Source organism: Phoenix dactylifera, chromosome 9, assembly GCF_051530095.1.
Source record: "Phoenix dactylifera cultivar Ajwa chromosome 9, Ajwa_hap1_PhDact_Kaust_v1.1, whole genome shotgun sequence".
In the NCBI taxonomy this organism is placed as follows: domain Eukaryota; kingdom Viridiplantae; phylum Streptophyta; class Magnoliopsida; order Arecales; family Arecaceae; genus Phoenix; species Phoenix dactylifera.
In genome coordinates this window covers 20,578,078-20,605,478 of record NC_143198.1, presented here as the reverse complement: position 1 = coordinate 20,605,478, position 27,401 = coordinate 20,578,078, and the positions used below count along the sequence as shown (strand labels likewise).

Below are 27,401 nucleotides of genomic sequence, written 5' to 3'. Positions count from 1 at the left end.
GAGCCCCAGAAAGGTCCACTAATAATGGAAGTAAGCTGGATGCGGGGCCCCTTCAGGAATCCAATCCCAGAGACTGTGGAGATTGGGCCCTACCTGCTGGTCCAATTATATATGCACTAGTTAGTGGCGGCAGGACCAGTGGGTCCCAGCTAGCGTTTAATGGCAATTGGCGAAGGACGGGACGGGATGACGAGACAGAGAGAGAGAGAGAGTAGGGTTATATCAAGTAGTCACGGCGCCAAAAGGAAGAGACGTGCTCTTCTTCACCGCCGCAGCCCACATGTTGAAATAAACCTCGTGCGATGTGGTGGTTTTAAATGAGACGATCGGTGAAACCTTGTAAACTGCCATTGCAACAGTTTATAGAGACCTCCACCATGCTGCTGCTTTCATAAAAGTGCCCAAAAGAAATGTCGATCGCTCTTGAGAACACCTTCAGAGGATGCTTTTGACTGCTGTGATAGCAGTTCTTGACATTTTTTTTTTTTTTACTGTTAAGTGATTATGATGTTATTCTATTCGTTTGATTGTCTATACACTAAAGACGTAAATATATAAAAATTCTTCTATAAGAAAAAGTTATATGTTCGATGCAAAAATTTATTCCATATCATCCCTGGCCTCATAGATTTTTTTTTTCTTCCACATTTTGGTTGATATTTCTGCCACATTAACACGGCTCAACGATCAAGTCATGATTTCAGTCTTGTTTTCCAGCCGAATGATAGTTCACAACATCATAACATCCGATAACCACTTAAACTGGTAACATGATTCAAATCAGGCTGGTCTAGTTCATGGCTTATGCATGCCAATGTGAGTTGCTGAGGTCTCACTTTAGCATGACTTGAAAAGATTTGAGGGAGGGGACAACTGCAAGAACCATAGCTAGATGGATTAATAAGAATTACAAGCTATGTATGCTACATGGCTGACCACACACCTCAGTGAGGGGCTCATGAAGGATTCCATGGTTTCAGATATCTCACAGCAAAACCTGTTAGCTTAGAGTGCGCCTCAAAGATGGTGGGACAAGAGTGTAGAAAGATAGAGTGGGTGGAGTGTCATGGTTGTGGGCCTCTGCTTAGTTCGGATTGGACAAAGCTAAGTGGGCCTGGACTCTGCCTCCTCTCTCCTCAGCCGTCCAATATGGCCTAGACTTCTTGTCCCTGAAATCAACCAATAGCAGAAGAAGCACTCGGCGTCTCAACCCCAGTAAATTGCAGCAAAATCATATAAGAGAATGGTCCCACGGGTTAGGTTGGGTTAGGAGACGTTACGTCGGTTCATGAGGTTTTATTGGGTTATGTGAAGTGGTTAATGCTGCCCCCCAAATAATTAGCTTTGCACTCATGGGCCTCGTCGTCCGGAAGCAACGTGGCACGCTTTCTGTCCAATGGTGGGCCCTTATGACACGTGCCGGCCTATTACAGACTCGGGGGATGGGCTTCGTGGAACCAAGGTGGTGGGGGCCTGGGCGGGGCCCACCCACTTGAGTTGTCAGGGCTCGGAAGGTCAACACCGACGGGTCCTACTCATCGGTCCGACGTGGGTAGATGAAATGCGGCCCAAATGACACCCAAATGAAATGAAAAGCGGCTCGTGAAGGCTACAAATATAGTCGCCTAGCTCCCGAGCTCGCGATCGTTACCGGGCCAAGCCCGTGGAGACGATTTCCCGCAGCACTCGTTGTATGGAGTCCCGTCCGACCGACGCCCACTAATGCCGCGTCCGCCGGCGACCCGGGTCTGAAAAGATCCTTGACGAGATGGCCAAGGGGAGGAAGTACTGCCCGGATCGGCTCCTCGGGACGTACACCTACGGCGGCCAAGGTCACGCGACCGGCGCCGCCGATCTCCCGGACCTCCGTGAGGAGGATGTCTGGTCGGCGGTGGCCGAGGACTACGTGGGGGACGCGGCCGGGAGGCGGCATGGACCGGACCGGTCGGGCGAAGACCAGGCCGACCGGCGGTGTCTCGCCCGGGAGGACCGCCGCCATGTGGGGGGGCTCTCGCTGGCCTTCGAGGAGGGGTACGAGCCCCGACCCAAGGTGGTGCACCAGTACAGGAACGTCGAACGCCGCCGCCGCCACCACCACCATCCGCCGGCAGCTTCGGCGCCGGTGAACGTGCCGGACTGGCCTCGGTTCCTCCGGGTCGAGTCGATGCACGGGGGGGGAGAGGCGGGGGCCGATTGGGATGACGGTGAGCGGGTCCCGCCGCACGAGTACCTGGCGAGGGAGCAGGGGAGGATGGTGGCCGCGTCGGTGTTCGAGGGGGTGGGCCGGACGCTCAAGGGCCGGGACATGAGCCGGGTCCGGAACGCGGTCTGGAGCCAGACCGGCTTCTTCGGCTAAAAACAGAACTCCGAAGCGGAATCAATGCCCCATTCCTTCAAAACTCTCTCTCGCCAAAAAGAAACTCTCCTTCAATTTGTACAGCCTGTGGTTAGGCCTTGTGGACTTTGAAAGCAAACCTTCTAGCCATTGAGCTTTAGGGGCCTGCCTATCCACCCTCTTCAAGTGTTCTTCCTTGGATGAAACAAAAAAGAGAAAACACTTCGTTTTTCTTGTATCTAAAATAAAACTTTTCTTTTCAAACCCAACGCAGCATCATAAAGTTTTCTTAATTATTATGAAGGCAGAAATCAATAGACATTCCCATTAGCTTACACTGCCAACTTCGTGCAAGTAAAATTGGAGCAATTTTTAGTGCCTTTCTCTTGTACCCGAGAGTTAAAAATTGTTAAACAATTACTTCTTGTCAAGAGTCGTAGGCTAGTATCTAAGCAGAGGCTATTGTTATTTTAGGCGAGAGGAACGTTGGGTCCTACATGAGGCAGGAACGCTGGGTCGCGCGTGCGGCGTGCCTACGAAACTAAAACGGGGATTCCTGTGACCACTTTTTGCAAGAGAAGCTCATGGGGGGGTCGGTACCAGCGGTTGAAATCCGGTGGGCTTTCATAAGATGAATAAGAATGGGGAAGGGGAGTAAGGGATGGTGCGTGGGATATTTCTCGGAAGTTTACCTCCTCCCATTCCTCATCATTCATGCACTTGGCAAATGGATCTCTGTGGTGCAAGGTATCTAGATAGATCTCTTTTCCTTTTCTTTTTACTTGTTTTCTCTTGGTCCCATGGTTGACGACTTCTTTTTGGAAAAAAATGGGATTCTTGTGGGGCTGTGTTGGGGAACAGAATCATCTTTTTCTTCAAAGTCAAGTAAGCTGCCTTTATTGTGCATATTCTAGTTGGATGCAAACTAAGCATATGGTTAATATATATATATAAGAATAAGTGCTCATGCGTTTAGTACAGCGACATCACAAGATCGCAATAATATAATATGAGGCTGTTGATTTCATGAACAAATTTCTCCTAAATGAGCTAAACTTGATGTGGCAAATTTTGTCGGGATCGGAAATAAAAATGATGACAAGAGATGCTGCTGCTTTCAAGTTCTTCTCACAGGAAGACTTGATGTCCAAAAGGACTGGCCAGAGAGGCAAAATGAGTCATCTAAGCATCAGTGGCATGATTAGCTTGAAGAAACTTACCATAGTAAGTTTAACTCAGATATTACTTAACAAATTCAGCTTGCGTCATTGATTGCATTAACGATGTAATTTAAGTAAAATCGTCTCAACACAGTGATGTATAACAAAGGGTTACATAAAGTTTCATGATTTAGTCAAACTAAAACCAGAACTCCATATGCAAGAAAGAGGGAAAAACCCTAGCAAAGCTTCAACATAAAGACAAATCACTATGTTCATCGAAAGAAGAAGAAGAAGAAGAAGAAGGTGCAAGACAGAAGAAGATGCAACCCATCAGTCAATGATGCATTCTTCTGCTTGTATAGAAGTAAAAACTAATGCACTTCACTTCAAGCAGACAAAAACAAGCCTAAGCAATAGAGATTTATAGTTTTGACCATTTTGGCTTCAAAGTGGTGTAGACATTTTATGCCAAGATCAAAACAGGACAAAAGGAAGTGCAATCCATTATTGACACTCCTAACTTGGAATAGTTTTGATAGAAACTAGGCAAAAGAGGAGTGTGTCAGCTAGCTTATTGCTACAATCTTTTAGTAGTTTTTATCGAATGTCCTATGATCATATTTTTGCCTTCATCAATGTTGAAGGGCTTGAGAATAGCAGTAGAGGGCACTCCCACCAATCTCTTTCTCGGTCATTATTTATGCGCCTAAGCTTGCACAGATCTTTTGTTTGTTTGTCTTAAATCAAACCAGTAAAGTTGAACACAAAAGAATATTGATTTAAATGATATTTGCAAAATATAGGAGCTCACTTTGATTTGGGACCATCAGTTGCTAGATGCCAAGAGAATCTTATCTAACAATTGAACTCTTGTCTTCCCAAGTTTACTTCCATCATGATAACAATTATTACAACCCGACAATTACTAACCTAGCCAGCATGACTTAGGTCAGCTAATTGGCATCCTGATGGAAGAATCCTAAGTTCAAACCAGAACCATGGTATTTTCACCATGTTTCAAAAGAGAAAGAAATCAAAAAGAAAATTCTAGCTAATCCTCTTATCAGAACCTCAAGGCACTAGTCATAACCATTAATATGCTCACCCTGGGATCAAACAACCATTAACTCTAGACACATGGTGTTTGCACAATTGGTATATTTATCTGCCAAGGCATTGCATCCTGACTTTTTTCTATGATCATTATGCTATCAGCTACTAAATATAAAGCAATCGAGACATCGTAATGATATGATTCTCTCCCTTTGATGTTAAGCATTATTAAAGGCTAGACACCGATAAAACATGTCCACAAATTTTGGATGGTTTGCTAATGCTTCCTACAATCTTTCTCTAGAGAGAATGGTACTAATGGTATCTCAAAGTATCACCACTTCAGCTGAAAGCCAAGAAATAGGACGGATGCTGCCGGCAAGAAAGAAAACGTCACATTAATCATGGGAGTGGTTGAAGTCATCTAACCTAAATAATGTTGCCATCTACTTGTTTCTTAGTGCAAGATTTCTTTTTCAAGCAATCTTATCACTTTTCTAGGTGTAATTGGGATGGTGTAGAATATCCTTAGTCGCGACATCTGCGGTAATTATCTGCTGAAGTGACGCGTAATCTATTTCTAGCTGATTCAATTATAAATTGGATATATGTGATTTATCGAATCCACGAGTGATAGAAATGTTGCGAGTTCATCTTGTTATGCTAATTCTTGGATCAACACACAAATCATTCTCCATTCGAAGCAAAAATGGTTAAAGGCTTAGAAACATTATATACAGCGACCCAACCTCAAATGAAAGATCATATACACCAAAATAAAGGCTTAACTAACAAGTGCCCCACAAAAAGTACGATCCACTAGGTTTCGTCTTCAGAAATATTTCAATTGAAGGCAATCATTGAAAAAGCCTCTCAGTTTCCACTCAGTTGCCAAGAGGTTAGCTTGATAGAAAATGACAGTGGCAGACAATATTATCTTCCCCTACCACTGTAGTCCAGCAAAAAACCCTTCATGCTAACATGGTAGATAGTGAAGGACGTGCTTATTTGCTACTTCGTTGCCAACATGGGATTGGTTCCTTGGAGGCTTTACTGCCTTCTTTCCAAAAGATTATGAGATACAACGTGGGGCCATTGGAATATGACAAATGGATTTGAAGTCCTCAAATGATTTGCCTTCCCTTCAAATTTTGATTCTCGTCGTCTATTCTAAACTCAAAATTTGTACCCACCAAAAAAAAAAAAAAAAAAAAAAAAAAAACTCAATATTTTTCCCCATTCCAACATTGTGATGTCTTATTAACCTTTGTCTTAGAATTGTTTGCCCTCATTTTGTGGTGTACTACAGTATAGGTCGTAACAACTTAACTTTATCTAAAAATGCTAGTCGAAAGATATTTTTTGGATTTCTTAATCTGTATAAGTACCCAAAATCTTTTCGACGAATAACTGATGTGGGACTAAACACACATCCGCACGGATCCTCGTACAAGCAAGGCTATGGGGCTCAATCAAAGTATCAAATAATGCGCTGTCACATGTGTTAAGATAGGATTGGTGCAATTTTATGGCTGGCATAATACATGATGGGGTTGCATTATAAAGTGCCAATGCTATGTGTTGATATAAGAGTGTTTTTTTTATAACAACAAAAGATCAAAATATTTCTTTCAAAAATTTAATGGTTGATGGTTCAGGTACGTTTTTTTGCTTGGGGTGAATCCAAAGCAGATTTTAGCAGATTTATTGGATAAAATTGATTATGAAAAATTGAGATATAAGGCTTGACTCTTTGATAGTTACAGTTAAGATTGTGCCAAATAAATGGATGATGCCCAAGGCTCGAGAATGGCGCAAAGGCACAGTAACGTTACGTCGTCGATATGACGGGTTCTGATCGCTCGAGTTGGTGTGGATTTAACTCCAAGGGCAGGAGGCTACTGCTTCACACCAATCAACACCAAATGCAATAAGTTACCTAGCTATTACAAAGACGTGCTCATAGCTTAGTCATAGCCTAAACGGGACCCAGTCCTTCACCATTGAAAAACATGTGATCAAGAGAAACCATGATCTTATATAACTTATAATATAACTTGTATGTGGACTATAAATATGCTACGCAACTTGAACATCGTTTTATTGTAATGGCCATTCATTGAAAATAACAAATCAAAAATAGCAAACATAATCTGATTTTTCCTCATAGGCTAAACTATTCTATTCATAACGATATTAATATAAATACGATGTACTAGCCTCGAATATGATAATACATTCATGCCAATTTCTACCCTCTTAATTTTCCATAAAATAATCGAAGGCATTGTAATATGGCGCCTCAATACGTACTATAATTCTTATCTGGAAAGAAAATGATGGAGACAGCACCAAGTTTTCGGATCATGCACGTTACCGTTTTCTAATGCAATTATCATGTGCACGGCCGCCGGAAGAATTTCCAAAAATTGTATATAAATTGTTCAAACACGGTGCAGTCATCACCATCTCAGGGAATTATTCTTTAATCTTTTAACCTGAACTAACCCCCTAGCCAAAAAAAAATTAAAAAATTGAACTTATTCAAAGTTTTAAACCTAAACCTATCTTTAGCTATGATGATTGAATAGCTTATTCAATTACCACCCCAACACATACTTTTTTTATTAATTTACAAGGTTATGGTTGATTTTTTATTAAAAATAAAACTGATGTGACATCAATAGGGATCTAATATGGATTAGTCATCCGTACCCATTTATATTTCACAAATACAGGTACAGACTTGGCTATTAATTGGCCATAAAAATTCTTATATATATTTGTTGTAGATGGTTACAAATGTATATCAGATAAATAAAAAATTCATGAGTACAATATAAGATAAAATAGGACTCCAAATACCATATTTAGATATTGGATATGGATCTAATAATTACCTATTCATATTCATATCCATTTTTCATTGAATATCAAATGCTAAAATTTGTAGCTATACTCGATAAATTCAGATAAAAAAATGAATCCACTTCAACCCTACATATCAAGCAGCATGTCACAATGCAGTGATACTCACCATATTGTGTGTGCGTGCGTGTGTCTATATATATATATGTATACATATGTGTATATATACGTATATATATGTATACATATGTGTATATATACGTATACATATGTCTACATATACGTATATATACGTATACATATGTGTACATATACGTATATATACGTATACATATGTGTACATATACGTATATATACGAATACATATGTGTACATATACGTATATATATACACATATGTGTATATATACGTATATATATGTATACATATGTGTACATACGTGTATATATACGTGTGTATATATACGTGTATACGTATATATACGTCTATATATACGTATATATACGTGTGTATACATACGTCTACGTATATGTATACATACGTATACGTATGTGTATATATGTGTATATATATGTGTATATATGTGTATATATATATATACGTATGTATGTAGGTATATGTGTATATATGTAGGTATATGTGTATATATGTATGTATATGTGTATATGTATGTATGTATATGTGTATATGTATGTATGTATATGTGTATATATGTATGTGTATATGTGTATGTGTATATGTATGTGTGTATATGTATGTGTGTATATCTGTATCTGTATCTGTGTATATGTATATGTGTATATCTGTATCTGTATATATGTATGTATGTATGTATATATATATATATATATATATATGTATATATGTATATATATATATGTATATATGTATATATATATGTATATATGTATATATATATGTATATATGTATATATTTATATATGTATATATATATATATATATATATATATATATATATATATATATGTATATGTATCTGTATATATGTATATATGTATGTACACGCGTGCCCATGTGCATGTATATGCATATGCATGTGCGTGTGTGTGTGTATATATATATATATGTATGTATATGTATGTATATGTATATGTATGCATACAAGTATGTATGTGTGTGTTTATACACACACACACATACATACTTGGATAAACTTCACTGTCATAGAACATTTGGATGTACCATGATCTACTTCGTAATGGTGATTTCAGGAAAGCTAAATGCCACAATTTAGGAACTCCGCCATAACCTAAATGACAAGGCAAAACACTTCAATAGAATCAGTCTCTGAAATCAATAATCCTCAAAAGAAGCTTCTTCAGGAGATGCATTAATAAGACCTTAAAGTCCTTGGTTTCAGAGGACTAACACACTAAAATCCCGACAATATAAAGCTGAAAGGCAAACAAACCATCTAATTTGATTATACATACCCAGGTTTGCAAAATTAAATTAAACAGATTAGCCTCGAGGAAACAGCAGGGGTTATCTAGCATAGAGCTACATCATCTAGAATTTCTCTTGTTTCTCCTGTGCGACAAGCAAACTCATGGATGCTAATACTTATGGGCTTTCTAATCAACTCTCATCAGCAAAATCTTGAGCTCCATTGATGGCCTTGCATGCCAAACACCACGCAGTAAGAAATGACCGCTGGGGATTGCTTCTCAGTGTTTCCTCTGCGATAGGGAGAGATGTCAACAATGAGTATGAGTGAACAGTCAGTGTAGGAATAGAAACTCTGTGCGCACCATTCACAAGAAACACTAGCAGCAGAGAAGCTGGTAATATGCAGTTCATCATTTTGCTTAACAAAAGGATTAATGAACCAAGTAGATAAGCATACAAGCATTCCTTGCATGAGTATTGCTTATGCAATTGGTACAGTATTTCAATAAAAATAAACAAGCCTCAAGATGCCCAAGTGACCCTTGCTTATCAGCGTTTGTCACGTGCTATGCATATGACTTTTTCAAAATCAAAACGGTAGTAGCCACATACGGAAGAAGAAAGTTGCTTTTGCTCATCAAAGACATAAAGAAAGAAACTAACCAGAAAAAAGAGGTGAAAGAGACGGGGAAGAAAAAAAAAACAAGGGGGAAAATAAACAAGAGTTGGTACATCTCTCTCTCTCTCTCTCTCTCTCTCTCTTCCCAGAGATAGATGGCCAGACACACCAACTTTTTTTCTCTATCAAGACCCAGGGATCAATAGTGATGTACATGTACCTGCACATGAACATCAACATGTACCAAGTATTTGCAAATGTATATATGCAAGATATATAAATTGCATATATTCATGTGCATAGACATATGTATATACGCAAGTATATATAAACTACATATATTCATGTATATATACATAAAGACACACATATATATATATATACTTGCTTAAATAGGTGTAACATATACTTTCAAATATATGAATTTTGATTTCTGGGTGTTTTTTGCAGTATAGATTATGTCCAATGGTTTGAATCTTCAATTTGGATGGCGATGAGAGGACCATCACAGCTATCCTCCCAAGAGCACCTACTCGAGTGATGCTAATATCCTCTTAAGAGGATAGCTAATATGGTCATCTTGCCTTGAAAATCAATGATATAGTATCCAAATTCAAGATCCAAACCATTGAACATGATCTGCATTTAAAAAAAAAAAAAAGCTTAAAAACCAAAATTCACCTGTTTTTGCAGTAACCTAATCATCAATACCAAAATAATATGTTTTACCATGATCTAATCATCATAACATAGTGAATTTAAATTTACCTATAATTTAATACGTTTAGATCATGAGATCATGATTTATAAAGTGGATTTTCAATTTATGTGCCCTATCATATATTTACAACACTCCTGCAATTGCTACCGTTCATTTTTGTATCGATTGGTGCATAGGTTACTACAAACCAATACTGTTCATTTTTGCATTGATGGATGCACAGGTTAGAGACCACCAAAATATATAAATTATAACCCAGTGAATTTAAATCTACCAATATTTTACGATCATGAGATCAAGAACTATAAAGCGGATTTTTAATTTATGTGCCTTGTCATATAGTTTACAACACTACTGCAATTGATATTGGTCATTCTTAACTGATGCTGTTATTTTTGGATTGATTCATGATATGATGCATAAATCCTAAAAAGGAGTGAGATACAAACAAGGATATTTGTATGGAGAAATAATCTCAAATCCCATGGTAAGAATGTAAGCAATGAGTGAGTTAGCACACATCTGACAAAATGCCTTATTCAGCCTGAGAAGTGTTAAGGCTAAAAACAAGAGGATGGATACCACTGTGCTGCACATCAGGTGGAGACCTTGGCTGGCTACGTGAGCCTAACATCTAGATTAAGAAAGAGGTGCGGAAACCAGAGTGGAGCAAAGCTTTAAGTTAAAAGGAAGGATAAATAGAAGGTAATGAGACAGCTTCATTTCCTTGTAAGAACTACTCTTATTGCAGCTGGTTTATTCTTCATTAAAAAAAAAATCTTTCTGTCTCCCCGTTAAATAATAACAGCAGTTCAACATGGCACAAGAGTAGCAGGGCTGCTTTACTTCCCTGTAAGAACAACTTATTCCAGTTGGCTTATTCTCTTTTCAGAAAAAAACTCTTTGTTTCATCGTCAAGTTATATTATCACTACAACATGGCACAAGCAAACATGACATCGATGTTTGCAGTGCCTACTTTTGATTGTGAAGTCTTGAGCAAGGTTTCCATAATGGATCTATTTCATTATTTACAGACTCTGACCAAGACTGTTATCATCCGATATAATGGTTATAACGGTCGTTTTTTGCTTCAAAAAGTGCTTTCTCAATTTTTTAGTATTAAAATAATCATCTCTAGAACAGCCTTTGATAACAGCATACTGATTGGAACAAAAGGCAAAATCAAAAAAATAAAGGTATTAGTTTTCCAACCATGTCTCACTTGATGAAGAAACTCTATTTTTCAGACACTACAATCTCTTTTAGAGGGAAAATTAATAAAAAAGAAGTTTGAATTTTGACAAAGGGTATTTTATTGCGAGAAACAGGACAAATGAAAAATAATAATAATTATTTGTATTATAATGGACCGTTATAATGAAAATTAACATGTTATAGCAGCCATCATCTTTTCCCCGTAATTAAATATAATAATGTAAATGAGGGGGCCTAAACTATTATAATGGTTGTTATTTCGAATATTGGTCTAGTTCTATATTAAAATAATTAAAAGAGAGAGAGAGAGAGAGAGAGAGAGAGAGAGAGAGAGAAGCTAGTTCATCTTTTAGCCAAGACCCTTCATTCCTTGTTCCTCACAAGTCAGTCACACGACCCAAGGAAAATTAGATTTGTATTAAAATAACAATTAGATTACATTTAAGCATCAAACAAGCAAGACAAACTATCTCATTAAAATCTAAAGCCCAAGTTTTAGCACCCAATGAGAAAGATGTTTAAGGAAGCTCAACAATGAGCTAACTATGGTATTTGCTACAACATATACAATATTTCGTAGGATAATATAAATTTTACAATTTAAATCAAATCCTGGAAGTGCTCTTAATCCTTCGCGTTCACCTTAAATGCCTCAAGGAATATTAAAATGTAACTTTTTGAAATATTATAAAGATTAAAAATATAAAGCAAGTAGTTAGACTGAAGACTTTCACTTGTACCAAGTCCATTGCAGAGGCAACAGCTAGCAGTCAATTCAGCTATTCAATTATTAGATCTTCTCTTATTTTGGGAAAAAGCAGGAACATTATGAATATAAAACGCCCTAACTTATTTTCCAGGTTAAAATTTTGAAATTATCTTTTATCCAAGTTTATATGTCGTTGAAAATTACCATATTGTTTGTTTCGATCCTCCTTCACTTGTATAAAATTGTTGACATGTTCAAGAATCACTTGATGAAGAAATCATTATTAATTAGCAGGCATTCATCAATGCACAATCCATAAAATGATGATAACTGTTTCTTGCATAAATGTAGTAACACAGAATTGAGAAAAACAAAAGAGCATATACACCATTACAAGTAAAATAGAATCACTGATCAGCTTGTTTGGAATTGTTGAAGTGAATTATAGTGCAGTATGTTGCAGTAACCTAGAGCAACACAAAAGAATAAAACGTAATAACATGCAAGCTTAGGAAAAGAACAGGGATTTAACATATAATTTTTTATCTCGAACTCAATATACCTTGCGCTTATTATTTTTTTTCCTTCCCCTACTAGCATTTATGTAGCTAGTACTATTGTCGTCTTCCTTCTCTTCTAGATGTAATGTTCTGATTTCATCGTAGAATCCATCGGCCAAGCCCAGCAATCTGTTACAGAACCATAAATACAACACTACATAAATCTCAAGTTATGCATACAGAAATCGAAATGGTCAAATTGTGGAACCATAGTCTATTCATGATGATGACCAAAGGAGAAAAAAATAAGACATTATATTGAGCAGATGTCTAGCCCATGTTATGGTTGTGCTCTCTGAGTAGTTAAACAAAACTTTACTATGAGGAACATAACAAGAAGTTTACAAAGAAATATGGATTGACCTGGATCATCTGAAATTCATTGCAACCCTTTGTAATTGATTGGACAGTTCAGTGCAAGGTTATGAATTACTTTCCAAGCTCCTAGTATTTATCTTCCTCAGCTTGCAGAGGAAGTTTAACAGAAAATGAGAAAAACAATGACAAGCACGCTGAAGGTATATTCCTACAAAGGAGCAGTATGAACTTTACTTTTGAAAGCACTTCCATTTTGTGTAAGTAGTGGAATGAGCAATTCAGTCTAGCTTCTCTTCCAATTTTCTATTATTTCTTGAACCAACAATTAAGAACATAAAAAGAACAAGACGGTCAAAATATTATAACGTTTTGATTCTTTCCCTTCCTCTTTTCATCATTAATTCACTATTACTCTCCACATACAATGCACATGCTTTGTTCAAGAGAGAAGTATTATAATTGTGGGCCCTATTGGTCCATAAATAGTCTAAAAAGTTTCTCCTTGCAATCAAAATTTTTAGCATTGGCACAAAGGCCCAGCAAGTAAGCTGGATTTGGGGCTTTCGCATTTTACATAGAGGAGTCATCTACCCAATAGGAAATAGACAAACAGAAAAGGGTAAAGAAATGAAAAACCACATCATCTTCCAATGTTGAAACTGAAAAGAGTAATGTAAATTTTTTTTTCCTGTTGCTGTGACTACCCATCCATCTCCCATTTCTGGGTTAAGCATATATTGATAATTATTATATTATTCCTTTTCTTTATCCTGTTATCATATTTATTGCCACTAGTTATAATGCATGTGCAGCTGCACGTGCATGCTAAGGATTTTAGATTTGAGATAATCTAACTAAAGTCTAGATTCTAAAAAGATCTGAAAATAATTCTTTCTTCCCTTGAAAGTTCTTAAAGACCAAATGTACCAAGATATCTTTTATAAAAGATTTTGAATCCTTTCTTTCTCGCTAAATCAAATTTCCTCTCGCCTATTTCTACGTGCTGTCTTTGCACCTTTCCTTATTCCCGAATTCCAAAAAGGCCAGAATCTCTTCTATGAAAGTCTAGCATATTTTATGCCTTTTAAGACAAAAAACCTGAATAGGGTTACCATAAGAATATTTTAAACATTTAATCAAGAAATCTAATTAGAGTTACTTTTGGAATTGAAAAATTGGGACACCGAGCCACATAGTTTAATGATTTCTTGTGCTAGGTTGAAGGGGAATTGACTTTTAAAAATTTGAAACAGTTCATCAAGTCATTGTCCTTTGGTAGGTTCTCACTTCCTTTAACATTTTCTTTTTTATGTTTTGCAAGACATTTCTGTTTCCTAAACAACATGTATGATAACGTGCCTTCTGCTACTATTTCCCACTGCCCACAATTAAGTTATAGCTGCTGCATTACTTTCTCTCCAGATTTGTACTAAATATATTCCGTTGCAAAAGTCGACAATAGGGACTCCTCTTTAAGAGTAGACAGAATTTCTAATATAACATCTAACAAGAATATTACCAGGTTACTTCATAAAATATACAAACTCCCATATTTTCTTTCAAGGAGATCACAACAATAGTACATACCCATTTCTTGACTTCTTCATGTGCTTCTCTATTCTTTTGTCCACCTTTGCAACTGGCGCACGAATAAAAAGCTCTTCTTCCTGCCTGGCACGCTCCTCTCGCTTCGCTATGTACCTTGTAAGCTCTCTGCTTTCAGCTCCTACAATTTCTTTCACCTGCAGACAATTTGCAGCACAGATCAGAAAGTTGATAAGACCAGCACTTAGTCAGATTATCGATATGAATGGTAACCAAAAATTTACCTCTTCTGGTCTATCTTCAAAGTTATCCATCAGCTCTTTAACATAAGAACTTTGTTTTGCCTGTCGCAACAATTCTTTTTCCCGTCTCAAAGCCTGCTTCTCCTGTTTTGTTATCTTATCCTCATCCATGCTTGTAGGAGCAAACCTTGGGGGACGGTAAACGCCTCCATTATCCTAAAGGGCAGCATTACACAATCTCAGGAATCTATCCTCTCTATAGAACAAACATATATAGGTTCAGCTTCCTCAATGATATGACAAAGATTCAACCCCAAACCTGAAGGGCTAAGATCTCTTACGACTTAGAATGTTTTGCCATCATGTCTGGTGGATCATATTTCAATTAAGTTGTTCAATAATTAAGAAATAAAGGAAAAGAATATATTTGATTGTAAACAGCTGAAGGCACCATATCGAAACATACTCTTGCAAGCATCTATAAAAATCTAAAAGATTAATAAAGTTGACTTGAATAACATAAAACAGCAAAGCTAGCAGCATTCAGGCAAAGTAGAGGAAACTTTAACCAGAAAAAATATAAAAAAGGAAAATTAAAACCAATTAAAACAAAGAGTTTAACCAAAGCATCCGATCATAGCCAGGCAATTTAAAGCATCTGGACCTATTAGCAATTATAAGATTTCCAACCTTATCAATCTCTCTAATTTCTCCCCTTTCCAGACTCTCTTCCAACAGACAACATCAACTATGCTGATTACTTTTACAATCAAAAATCTGATTGCCTGGTGTGCCAGCATGGTAATACATCTAGAAATGTCTCAAGATTTTAAGTCTAACCATCGTGAGGAGATGATAAAAAAGATGGTGCAAACATGGCAATGAACTGCTATGACATCCAAAAAAAATCAACTCCAGCAGGCACAGAACGAAATAAGATTGACCATATGTGAGAACTGGAGCCCAAACAACAAACCAGGCCACCACAAAATGAACCAAAACAAAATTTGGAGATAAAAAAAAATTGAATACAGTTGTGCTCACCTGGGCATCCTGTGTTGACTTGCTAACAAGCATGTCAGGATTTGGGCGGTACTTTAATGGGTCCTCCTCCTTTTGTCTCTCATCTTTCTCATTCACATCGACGCTCACTGTCTTCTCAGATGCAACATTCCCAGCAGCCCGGGTGAGCTTTTGAACTTGGTACTCCAGCTTCTTATCTATTGGACGAATCTATAATATAATTATTTTGAAGGATATGAGATGATCAGGAATAATTTCAAAAGCAAGCATAAATCAAGAAAATGGGAAAAAAGACAGACCTTTTCGAGAAACAATCTGATCTCCACAAGGCTCCGAACAACAGGATGGCCCTCAATTGACAACCCTTTTGCCTTGCGAAGCAAATAGTAGACAATGGACTGGCAGTAGCTCAGAAGCAAAAGATGCTTTGCCTCTAGGTAGCTCATCCCATCTGCTGTTGGGAATTGCTTTTGCCTCACCTGATGAGCAACCGTTGTAGACAAAACTATTTGTTTATTGGAAAATCACCCAGAACTTAGCAAAGTTCAAAAAAAAAAAAATCAACCAAAACCAAAGAAAAATTTGGTGCAGGAAAATACAAAATATTATTAAAAAAAATTATGTCGTCTTTGGTTTTGATATAGCAATACTATCTGATGCTTTTCTAAGTATGCTACAATAACATTACAGTTTTCTCTATCAGTAACCTTACAATTTTCTTTCAAAAACTCGGGAAAGAACCTGAGAAAATGAATAAAGATGAAAACACAAAATTCACCAGCAGTTTCTTTTGCTAGCAAAAAACACAAGAAGGAGAGAATAACACTAGATTTCTGTATCACTAATCCTTGCAAATTGTTTAAGAAATATTCGAATAAACCAGATTAAAATAATAAAAAAAAAGCACCAAAGTATAAAACTTACCAAGAATTTCCTTTCGCTGAAAAAAACCGAAGAAGAAAGATGGAGAGAATGAGTTTAGGGAATACCTTCTGGGTTAGGGTTTCTAATTTGCTCCTAACGGCATCCAATCCATCCTTCATCTCTTTCAGCACCTTAACAAGCTGAGGAGCTTCCCTGGATCCATTAGTTCAATTAAAATCCGAAAATTATTAGGCTTCGACCGGATTTAAGACAGACATCCCGATTAGACGATCAAGAAATTGAAAGAAAGATTCCGAACTTGATGGAACTTCACCTGATTAGGATTTCATCGCCACCAGCGTTCGGAACGTCATGGCCATCCATAGCTAATACTCTCGCTGCCCCCGCCGGCCGCTGCCCTAATCGGCGCCCTTTAGGGTAAAGGCGGTATTACCCGGCGAATACTTGAAAAAGACCCGGAGAGGCGTGATGTGAACCGGTTGAGTTCCGATTCGGATGCTTGGGTTGGGAAAAATTATTCCCTGGACCCGGCCTACCAGCTCGTCTGTAGACCGGTCCTATAGCAGCCCGCCTTAGTCGACAGGGCGTTCCACCTCAGCTTAGCGGGAGGAAAAAAAAGGAAACTAATAAAGCGGAGACGCGGCCAGCGCGGGTACGGAAGGGTCGGCGGCCTTATGGAGGCAGCCGAAGGTGTAGCCGGGGACGACGTCGGCGGCGAGGGAGAGGGAATCCTGGACAAGTCCGGCGACGAAGGAGGAGGAGCGGTAGGTGAGGTTGAAGCCGCAGGCGGCCGTGCCGGCGGGGTAGGTGCGGTTGGGGACGTGCGAGCACGGTAACCGCCGAGGACGGAGAGGTATCAAAGGGCGGGGGGGCGGGCCGAAGCAGGGGAACCAGGCGACGTCGCTTCTGGTGTCGACGGCGAGGAGGAGAGGCTGGGGATGGGAGCCGAGGCGGGCGCGGACGACGTAGGTGGAAGGAGGAGCTGACGACCGGAGGCGATGGGGACGAAGGAGCGGCGAGCAGTGGCGAGGGAGGCCAGGTAGAGGAGGTGGGAGTCCTCGCGGGAGAGGATGACGAGGAGCGGAAGGGGGAGAAGGGGCGGAAGGCGTGAAGGACGCGGGAGAGGTCCGTATGGATGTTTACGGCGGAAGCCTTGACGTGGAAGATGACGGCCTCGGCGAGCAGCGGCGGAGGTCGGGGGTTGGCAGCGGCGCGGGTAGAGAGGCGGCGACGGCCTCGGCCAGCAGGGAGAAGGAGAGGAGCCGACGGCGGAAGTGGAGTGCGTAGGACACCACGCTACGCGGAATAGATCGGTTGCGCCAACCCAAAATTTAAAACAACCACAAAAAAAATAAGAAATAAAAAAATAAAAAATATATATTTAATTAAAAAATTAAGTCACCCAAAAACTGTCCCACTTCTCATTAAGGCTCACTCTCTTTTGTCACGTCATACTAAAAGACCAACAGTTTCTTTAAATAGAAAATCAATTATCGTCCTAAAACACAAACCATTTTTTAAATAAAGTACCAATAAATGCGATATTTCCTAATCAAATTATTAATAAATAAAATATTTAATTTCTGATTAAATTTAAAAATCAAGTTTTTTTTTCATGCCATACTAAAAGACCAATAGTCGCTTTAAACATAGCATTAATGAATAAAATATTTGATTCGTATTTAAATTCAAAAACCAGCGCTTATTAAAATAGATAATTATTGTAAAAAATATAACTATATAGAATAAAACCAAGAATAGAATCTTAAAATTTTTAAAATTAATAATCAACTAAACAAACAAGAATCCTAATAGGATCAAAACTGAACAATAAATTTCAACATTTCTCCTCATTGCGAAGTTTATGCCAATAACATAAAACTTTACGATATCATAAAACGCCACAGTAGTTGTTACGGGGGAACTTAGCCACCATGCCCCACGTGACCGGCACGCGCGCCCAGGAAGACTACGGCAGTCCCTTGATCCAGCAATCCGACCCCGAGTCGGACATCTTCGGCTCCGCAGCCCGACCCCGAGTCGGCTGCCCCTTGATCCAGCAATCCGACCCCGAGTCGGACATCTTCGCCTCCGCAGCCCGACCCCGAGTCGGCAGCCCCTTGATCCAGCAATCCGACCCCGAGTCGGACATCTTCGGCTCCGCAGCCCGACCCCGAGTCGGCTGCCCCTTGATCCAGCAATCCGACCCCGAGTCGGACATCTTCGTCTCCGCAGCCCGACCCCGAGTCGGACATCTCTCGACAACGACAGGCTATTCCCCAGAGGCACGCCGCAGCCTCCTGCTCCACTACTCCCTGCAACGGTTGTATCTGGCGCTGCTCCACGATCCCCTGTAACAGCCGTACAAGGCGGAGCTCCACTACGCCCTGTCACGGCCGTACCCAGCGCTGCCCCACGACGCCCTGTAACGGCCGTGTCAGTGGCAGCTCCATCGTGCCCCACGATGACGAACCCCCCTGAAAGACCCCCCAGCCTGGTATATATGCGGCTGGGGGGAGAAGGGGGGGATAAGCAAGAACTTTCAGAGCATTCTCCTACTTGCTACTATTATCTCTCCTTCTCCTCCAATCTCCTCTGACTTGATCGTCGGAGGGCCCCCACTACCCCAGTGGTGGTGCGAGGCTTGCTTGCAGGTTTCCCAGTGGAAAGTGGAGCGCAATCAACACCAACCAAGGCAACCCAAACGGAACCCCGTTCACACCGCTGTGCCAATCGTTCTCGGTTTGGACCACCAGCAACAGTTGGCGCTAGAGGAAGGGCCCGAATCTCAGAGCGATCGTAATGGCACGGCGAGGTGGTCGTGGAGCTTCCAATGCCTCCGGTCGCGGGGCCTCTCGCGCCTCCGGCCGGGAGGCCGCTGCGTCTCCAACACATTCTCAGCAACACTCCACCGTTCCACCCCCCATTCAGATGGTCGAAGCCGCTCAGTTCGACCAGTTAGCCCAGCAGGTTCGCACCCTCGCGGAGGCAGTGCAGAACCTGCAGGGTGTGATGTCTCGGGCGCCGCAGCAGGCCCAGGAGCCGCTGCTCCCTGAGCGCTCACCTGTCCTCCTCAACCCGCGCTCCTTCCTCTCCCATGGGGAGGAGCGCCGGCGCGAGGAAGATTCTCGAGCACGGTCCATTCTGCCGGGACCTTCCCATCGGAGCTGCGCGGGGTACGAGAGGCGGGCCCGGGCGCGTTCCCAGACCCCCCAGTCCTCAAGGAACCCGCGCTCCAGTCGGTCCCCCTCTCGGTGCACCTTGTCTCCCACCCATCGGTCGCGCTCCCTGGACCGGCGGGTGGACGATCTCCACCGACAACTCCAGGTCCTGAAGGGCCACTCCAAAGATCCCTTCGCCGACTTGGAGATCTCCTCCCAGCCGGCGCTTGCCTCGAGGATCCTGCGGACCCCGAATCCGCCGGGGTTTAAAATGCCGGCGATCGAGCCCTATGACGGGGCGGCGGACCCGCGGGATTACGTCGAGAGTTTCAGGACCCTTATGCTCCTCCACGGAGCATCAGATCCTCTCCTCTGCAAGGCCTTCCCGGCGACCCTCCGTGGCCCGGCAAGGGCGTGGTTCGCCGGCTTGGAGGCTAACTCAATCCAGTCCTTCGACCAGTTTACTCGCCTCTTCATCACCCATTTCGCCGTCAGTAGCCGGCGGCGACTGGTCTCCGACTCCCTCTTTGATGTCCGGCAAAACGAGGGAGAAAGCTTGCGGGATTATCTTACCCGCTTCAACAAGGCTACGCTGGAAGTCCGGAACCTGAGCCAGGAAGTGGCTCTTTCAGCCCTGAAGCGTGGCTTCCGGAAGGGCAGACTCACCTTCTCCCTGGACAAACGCCTGCCGCGGAGCTTCCCGGAGCTGTTGTCCCGGGCGAACCAGTATGCGGACGCCGAGGAGGCGGCCGCCCACCGGAGCAAGGAGGCCGCCGAGATCCCTCCAAAGCTCGGGAAGAAAAGGCGAAAAGAGGCACGCCAGAGGAGGAGCCCGACGCCTCAACGTCGGCGCAGAAGCCTGTCGCCGGCGAGGAACCACGGCGCCCTACGCCCTCGTTCTCCGCCCCGACGTTTCAACCGGTACACTCCTCTCCTGACTCCCCGGGCCCAGATCCTCATGGAAATCAAGGGGCGGGAGGACCTCCCGGTCCCGAGACAGATGAAGAAGATTCCTGGGAGGAGGCCCTCTCGGGCGTACTGTGAGTACCACCGGGACCACGGCCACGACACCGAAGACTGCTTCCAGCTTCGGGACGAGATCGAGGCTCTCATCCGCCGAGGGCGTCTCGGTCGATATGTGAACGACCGACGTCCCCCCGCAGACCCGCGTCCGGCCGATCCAGCCCCTCAGGAGCCTCGGGAGCAGAATCGACCTGTCGCGGGCGTGATCCACACTATCACTGGGGGCTGCCCCCGGCCCGAGAGGAATGCAGGGGGCTCGACTGAAGTGTCAGGGGCAGCCGTTGCAAAGAGGCAGAGGGTCGGTAATGTAATCACTTTTTGTGATGAAGATGTAAAGGGGGTTCAGACCCCCCACGATGATGCCATGGTGATCTTTCTCACTATGGCAAACTATAATGTAAGGCGTGTTCTTGTGGATAGTGGAAGCTCAGTTGATGGCACGGAAGCCGTTGTCCCCGTGGAGCTCGCCGACCCGAGGCCAATTCGGAGCAACTCCGAGGGAACCTGGATCTCTTGGAAGAAGCGAGGGAAATGGCGCAGGTTCGGATGGCGATGTATCAGCGGAGGGTGGCCCGATATTACAACTCCAAGGTCCGACCGAAGCTTTTCAGAATCGGAGATCTGGTGCTAAGGCGAGCTAAAGCATCTCAACCTGCGGAAGGTGGGAAGCTAGCGCCAAATTGGGAAGGCCCGTATAGGGTTCGCTGGGTAAACCGACCTGGCTCCTACCAGTTGGAGGCCCTAGATGGTCGAGAAATTCCAAGGAGCTGGAATTCCGCTAACCTGCGGATGTATTACCAGTAGAACGACAATGCCAGAAAGACAGTTCGAAAATGTATAACACTTTTCATTTCAATAATTTTTGGTTACAACGGCGTGCTCGTGTGATTACAAGGAATTCCCAGAGGAGAATTAGGGTGTAAAGAAAGTAAAGAAGAGGTGGAGACTCCGAGGAGCTGGAGATCTGGGATTCCGAAACCTCCATCCGAAGCGGCTGCAATCCCACCGGAAGTGGGTGCTTCCAACCGGAGGCGCCATCGACGTCTCACGAAAAAGACGAAGAGCCAGCGCGGATGAAGAAGAAGCGGACGAAGGAGAAGTCCACACTGCTCCTACCCAGAGGCGCCATCCACGCCTCACGAAAAAGACGAGGAGCCGCCGCAGACGAAGCTCCCGCTGCCTCCAGGGGAACGCCACCTCCAAGGGATATTCCGGTCCTCCCCAGTGTTAGGGGAGAGAAGGAATACAAGGGAGAAGAGCATATGGAGGCGCGGTCCCGGATCAAGCGCCTGGTGCGGAGCTCAATCGGGAGGCCGAACTTCAAGGAGGGGAGACGTGATCCCGGATGAAACGCCTAGAGCGGAGTTCCGCCGGGGAGAACCTCCTTGTTGATCCCAGATGAAACGGCTAGTTGGCGGAAGTCGCGAAGGGCGCGCCTCCCGTTCCTTCGGTAGGGGTCTCTCAACCATGCGCCGGAGAGGAGGCCCACGATCCATGGCAACCTGAACAGCTCCGGCTTGGCAGGCTCCATCGCACCTGCACCTATATTTATAGCCAAACTGCGGCCCCCCGGTCGTTCCGATGCGGGTGGCTCCAATAAATGCGGGCACATTGAATCCGGAGCCGATCCGGCTCTCGAGGCGTATCTTTCCGCGATTTCCTAAGCGTTATTCTCTTTAATCGCATTCTTTGTGCAGGACACTCCGGGTGGCCTGTACCCCTAGGTCCACATATCTCCGCTCGCGCCCAGGCCGCATCCGCCTCGAAAAACGCGCGTATCGCGGCCGCTTAACTGACACTCCTCGCAAGCAGCAACTGGCGATCCGATTTCCCAGGTAACCCCTCAATTAGCATTTAATGCCCATCTGGTGTTCCCCAGGCGACGCTTGAGAGGAGGAGAAACACGATCGCAGCTGGCCACGGAGAAATCCCGTCGGGCGGCAAGCGACAGGCGCACGACCAGCGAGCGGAATTTCCCGAGGCTCGGCCCTCGGATGCCAGGCTACCCGATGATCATCCCGGGAGCAGACTAGCCTGAAGCCCCGACCGGTCGCCTCGGCTTGCGCCAGCCTTGGCCGACCAACGAGCGGAATTTTCCGAGACTCGGCCCTCGGATGCCAGGCTAACCCGATGATCATCCCGGGAGCAGACTAGCCTGAAGCCCCGATCGGTCGCCTCGGCTTGCGCCAGCCTTGGCCGACCAACGAGCGGAATTTTCTGAGGCCTGACAACCCTCAGATGCCAGGCTGACCCGATGATCATCCCGGGAGCAGACTAGCCTGAAGCCCCGACCGGTCGCCTCGGCTTGCGCCAGCCTTAGCCGACCAACGAGCGGAATTTCCCGAGGCTCGGCCCTCGGATGCCAGGCTAACCCGATGATCATCCCGGGAGCAGACTAGCCTGAAGCCCCGACCGGTCGCCTTGGCTTGCGCCAGCCTTGGCCGACCAACGAGCGGAATCTCCCGAGGCTCGGCCCTCGGATGCCAGGCTAACCCGATGGTCATCCCGGGAGCAGACTAGCCTGAAGCCCCGACCGGTCGCCTCGGCTTGCGCCAGCCTTGGCCGACCAACGAGCGGAATTTCCTGAGGCCTAACCCTCGGATGCCTGGCTTAGCGCCGGAAGAAGTTCCTGAGGCCTAACCCTCGGATGCCTGGCTTAGCGCCGGAAAAAGTTCCTGAGGCCTAACCCTCGGATGCCTGGCTTAGCGCCGGAAGAATTTCCTGAGGCCTAACCCTCGGATGCCTGGCCTAGCGCCGGAAGAGTTTCCTGAGGCCTAACCCTCGGATGCCTGGCTTAGCGCCGGAAGAAGTTCCTGAGGCCTAACCCTCGGATGCCTGGCGTAGCGCCGGAAGAAGTTCCTGAGGCCTAACCCTCGGATGCCTGGCCTAGCACCGGAAGAAGTTCCTGAGGCCTAACCCTCGGATGCCTGGCCTAGCGCCGGAAGAAGTTCCTGAGGCCTAACCCTCGGATGCCTGGCCTAGCGCCAGAAAAATTTCCTGAGGCCTAACCCTCGGATGCCTGGCTTAGCGCCGGAAGAAGTTCCTGAGGCCTAACCCTCGGATGCCTGGCCTAGCGCCAGAAAAATTTCCTGAGGCCTAACCCTCGGATGCCTGGCTTAGCGCCGGAAGAAGTTCCTGAGGCCTAACCCTCGGATGCCTGGCCTAGCGCCAGAAAAATTTCCTGAGGCCTAACCCTCGGATGCCTGGCTTAGCGCCGGAAGAAGTTCCTGAGGCCTAACCCTCGGATGCCTGGCTTAGCGCCGGAAGAATTTCCTGAGGCCTAACCCTCAGATACCTGGCCTAGCGCCAGAAGAATTTCAAGAGTCGGGAGTCAGCGAGACGCTACCAAGAGTTAAAAAGAAGAAGGACGAAAGTGAAATGAAGAAACTCTATTTGCATTAACTTTCATTGTTTCAGGGCCGAGACCCATACAACTTGGCAAAACGCCAACACACAAAGAAAAGAACAAAAATACAGAAGGTCAGCTTGGAGGAACCCCCGGGTCGGGAACGCCGGGCACGTCCGCAGGGGGTAGGGAGACGGTTGGAGAAGCAGCAGGCAATGGCGCCGGAGGGGAGTCGAGAAGGGAGATCCCACTCAGGTCAATTTCGGGGTACTTAGCCGACACCCTTGCCAGGCCTTCCTCGAAGCCTAAGACAAAGGAGTCGGACCCCGCGTCCGACATGTCACGGACGAACTCGTCAGACTGACGATAGGCCTGTACCGCCTCCGACATATCACGGGTGAACTCGGCGGACTGACGATAAGCCTGTACCGCCTGACGCCCGATCTCCGCACTCTTCTCGGCCAGCGCCGCCTCTGCCCGCTCCATAATCTGAGCCTTCGCCTCCAAGACCTTCGCCACAATCCGGTCATCCGCCTCGGAGGAGACCCTCAGCAGATCAGCCTGAGCCTCCTTGTGCTTCGCCTCGGCAGCAATGCGAGCAGCCTCAGCCTCCTCCAGGCGCGAATGAAGCTCCTGGTCGCTCGCGCGGAACTTCTCCAAGGCCGACTCCAATTCGCCCAGCTTGGCTTCAAGAGACCGGGTTCGGTTGCGGGCGTTGTCGGCTGACCGCTGGGCCTTCTCCCACCTCTCCCGGTAGTCGGCAGCCTTTCGGGACTGCTTCTCGGCCCGCTCCTCGTCACCCTCGAGAAGCAACTGTTGGAGGCTCAGGAGCAACTCAAGGTTGCCTCGGGTCTCGAGGGCGAGATCAAGAAGGCGGAGGAGCTCGAAGCGCGCGCGCCTCTCCGAGGGATGGCGGCAATCACGAAGCATCACTCCCTTCACCCGTTCCCCTTCTGGTTCCAGGCTCGGAAGTGGGGGGCTACTGTTACGGGGAAACTTAGCCACCATGCCCCACGTGACCGGCACGCGCGCCCAGGAAGACTACGGCAGTCCCTTGATCCAGCAATCCGACCCCGAGTCGGACATCTTCGGCTCCGCAGCCCGACCCCGAGTCGGCTGCCCCTTGATCCAGCAATCCGACCCCGAGTCGGACATCTTCGCCTCCGCAGCCCGACCCCGAGTCGGCAGCCCCTTGATCCAGCAATCCGACCCCGAGTCGGACATCTTCGGCTCCGCAGCCCGACCCCGAGTCGGCTGCCCCTTGATCCAGCAATCCGACCCCGAGTCGGACATCTTCGTCTCCGCAGCCCGACCCCGAGTCGGACATCTCTCGACAACGACAGGCTATTCCCCAGAGGCACGCCGCAGCCTCCTGCTCCACTACTCCCTGCAATGGTTGTATCTGGCGCTGCTCCACGATCCCCTGTAACAGCCGTACAAGGCGGAGCTCCACTACGCCCTGTCACGGCCGTACCCAGCGCTGCCCCACGACGTCCTGTAACGGCCGTGTCAGTGGCAGCTCCATCGTGCCCCACGATGACGAACCCCCCTGAAAGACCCCCCAGCCTGGTATATATGCGGCTGGGGGGAGAAGGGGGGGGTAAGCAAGAACTTTCAGAGCATTCTCCTACTTGCTACTATTATCTCTCCTTCTCCTCCAATCTCCTCTGACTTGATCGTCGGAGGGCCCCTACTACCCCAGTGGTGGTGCGAGGCTTGCTTGCAGGTTTTCCAGTGGAAAGTGGAGCGCAATCAACACCAACCAAGGCAACCCAAACGGAACCCCGTTCACACCGCTGTGCCAATTGTTCTCGGTTTGGACCACCAGCAACAGTAGTCATTGTCAATATTGTCGCAATAACAGCAATATGTAAAAACTTGTCGAACCAATAATTAAATAGTAGAACTTTTTTATTAGCTCGAACAGTAACTTCTTTGCTGGTTATTTCTTTTTGATGTGTATATCAAAATCGATGATGTTTTGCAAGATTTTTTCTTAGCATTGACTCTACGATCACAGTGTCGAGATTTCAAATGTCCAGCTTATCTGAACGAATATCTGGTTGCCAGTTATAATCGCGGCTTACCAAAACATCAGCCGTTACCTACACACCTATAAAATTAGCAGTAAAGCTTTGGTTATATTTACATATATCCACTTGAGCAGTTTCAAGTATTTTCATATAATTGGCTTTTATACATGAAATCAAATCTTCATGTATAGAGTCGTTTAATAGTTTAAACTTTGGAGTATCTTCAAAATCAATTGATACACTAAAAACTTGTCAAGTACCAAAGCATAACATGAATCATCTCCACTAAGCATCTCTTTTTCCTGTTTGATCATTAAAACTACTTCAAAATTAATTAGCTTTTCAACCTCATTGCTAACTAAATCTCTATAAGAAATAACCACATCTTAGATAGCTTTGATATAAAACGCTTTTGCATTATTTGATTCCTTAGTATGGGTAGCATCCTTTGACTCTTCTTAAGCAATTTTAGAATCAATTGGTTCTTTAATCAGGATCTCCTTTAAACTTGATACAATATCCACCTAATCAAGCTCCTTTTGCTCCAAATTTTCTTCCAGACCTAATTGATCCTCAAGTTAATCAATTTTACTATGCTTTAAGTCCTCCAAACTTGAACCAGTCTCTACTTTAAATCTTATTTTTGGAACCAATTCTACTTTTTTTGGATTTTTAAGCCTGAACCAAAATCCACTCTTTAGGCAACTTTTGTTTCAGATGTCTCACCTTACTAGAACTTGAGTGGACGACTGCAAGAATATTCCACACTTTCTTTGGCTCTTATATTCCTAAATATGGAGATAATTTTCTCTATCAACTAAAACTTGAATAATCCACATCACCTTTTTTGATTTTTTATATTCTACTTTCTTCTCGCATCATCATCGTTAAGAGTATCTGTTGGCATCATCTTTGACTCATCCAAGATATCACATAAATCTTGTCCAATCAAATAAGATTTGATAAATAGCCTTTTATATTGGATAATAGGTATTGTTCAACTTGCAGAAAGAAGCGATAGTAGCAAAAGCAACAATATTAATGTTGATGAGGTCAGGCATATTGAATCCATTGATAAAGAAAATAGTAGCATTAGCCATAATGATTCACCTCTTGAATCATTAAACAAGAGTCCACATGTTTGTACCACTGAACAATGAATTATTGAAA

The 27,401-nt window shown here is 44.2% G+C and overlaps 2 protein-coding genes across 3 annotated transcripts; one reads left to right on the top strand and one right to left on the bottom strand.

The window, feature by feature from the left end:
- The first annotated feature begins 1,632 nt into the window (after positions 1-1,632).
- Positions 1,633-2,670, top strand: LOC103719105 (protein S40-6-like). Its single transcript, XM_088704381.2, has one exon. It carries the CDS (start codon positions 1,769-1,771, stop codon positions 2,354-2,356), a length of 588 nt encoding a protein of 195 aa, XP_088560507.2. The 5' UTR covers positions 1,633-1,768; the 3' UTR covers positions 2,357-2,670.
- Positions 2,671-8,728: 6,058 nt separating this feature from the next.
- LOC103719106 (Sas10/Utp3/C1D family) lies at positions 8,729-17,971 on the bottom strand. Of its 2 annotated transcripts, none has more exons than XM_039131855.3 (8): positions 16,982-17,971; positions 16,773-16,860; positions 16,083-16,262; positions 15,805-15,993; positions 14,803-14,976; positions 14,561-14,715; positions 12,658-12,784; positions 8,729-9,119 (listed from the first exon to the last, which is right to left on the bottom strand). In XM_039131855.3, exons 1-8 carry the CDS (start codon positions 17,029-17,031, stop codon positions 9,108-9,110), a joined length of 975 nt encoding a protein of 324 aa, XP_038987783.3. In that variant the 5' UTR covers positions 17,032-17,971; the 3' UTR covers positions 8,729-9,107. The 2 variants fall into 2 exon arrangements, with proteins under 2 accessions (XP_038987783.3, XP_038987782.3); XM_039131854.3 differs by lacking the exon at positions 8,729-9,119 and adding an exon at positions 9,531-9,668 and having other exon boundaries at positions 16,982-17,970.
- Between the last annotated feature and the right edge of the window lie 9,430 nt (positions 17,972-27,401).

Coding starts and splice junctions, on each gene's coding strand:
- LOC103719105 (XM_088704381.2), top strand. CDS start 1,769: ATGGCCAAGGGGAGGAAGTACTGCCCGGATCGGCTCCTCGGGACGTAC.
- LOC103719106 (XM_039131854.3), bottom strand. CDS start 17,031: ATGGATGGCCATGACGTTCCGAACGCTGGTGGCGATGAAATCCTAATC. Junction 14,977..15,804: donor AGTCAACACAGGATGCCCAG/GTGAGCACAACT, acceptor GCTGCCCTTTAG/GATAATGGAGGCGTTTACCG. Junction 14,716..14,802: donor TTGAAGATAGACCAGAAGAG/GTAAATTTTTGG, acceptor AATTGTCTGCAG/GTGAAAGAAATTGTAGGAGC.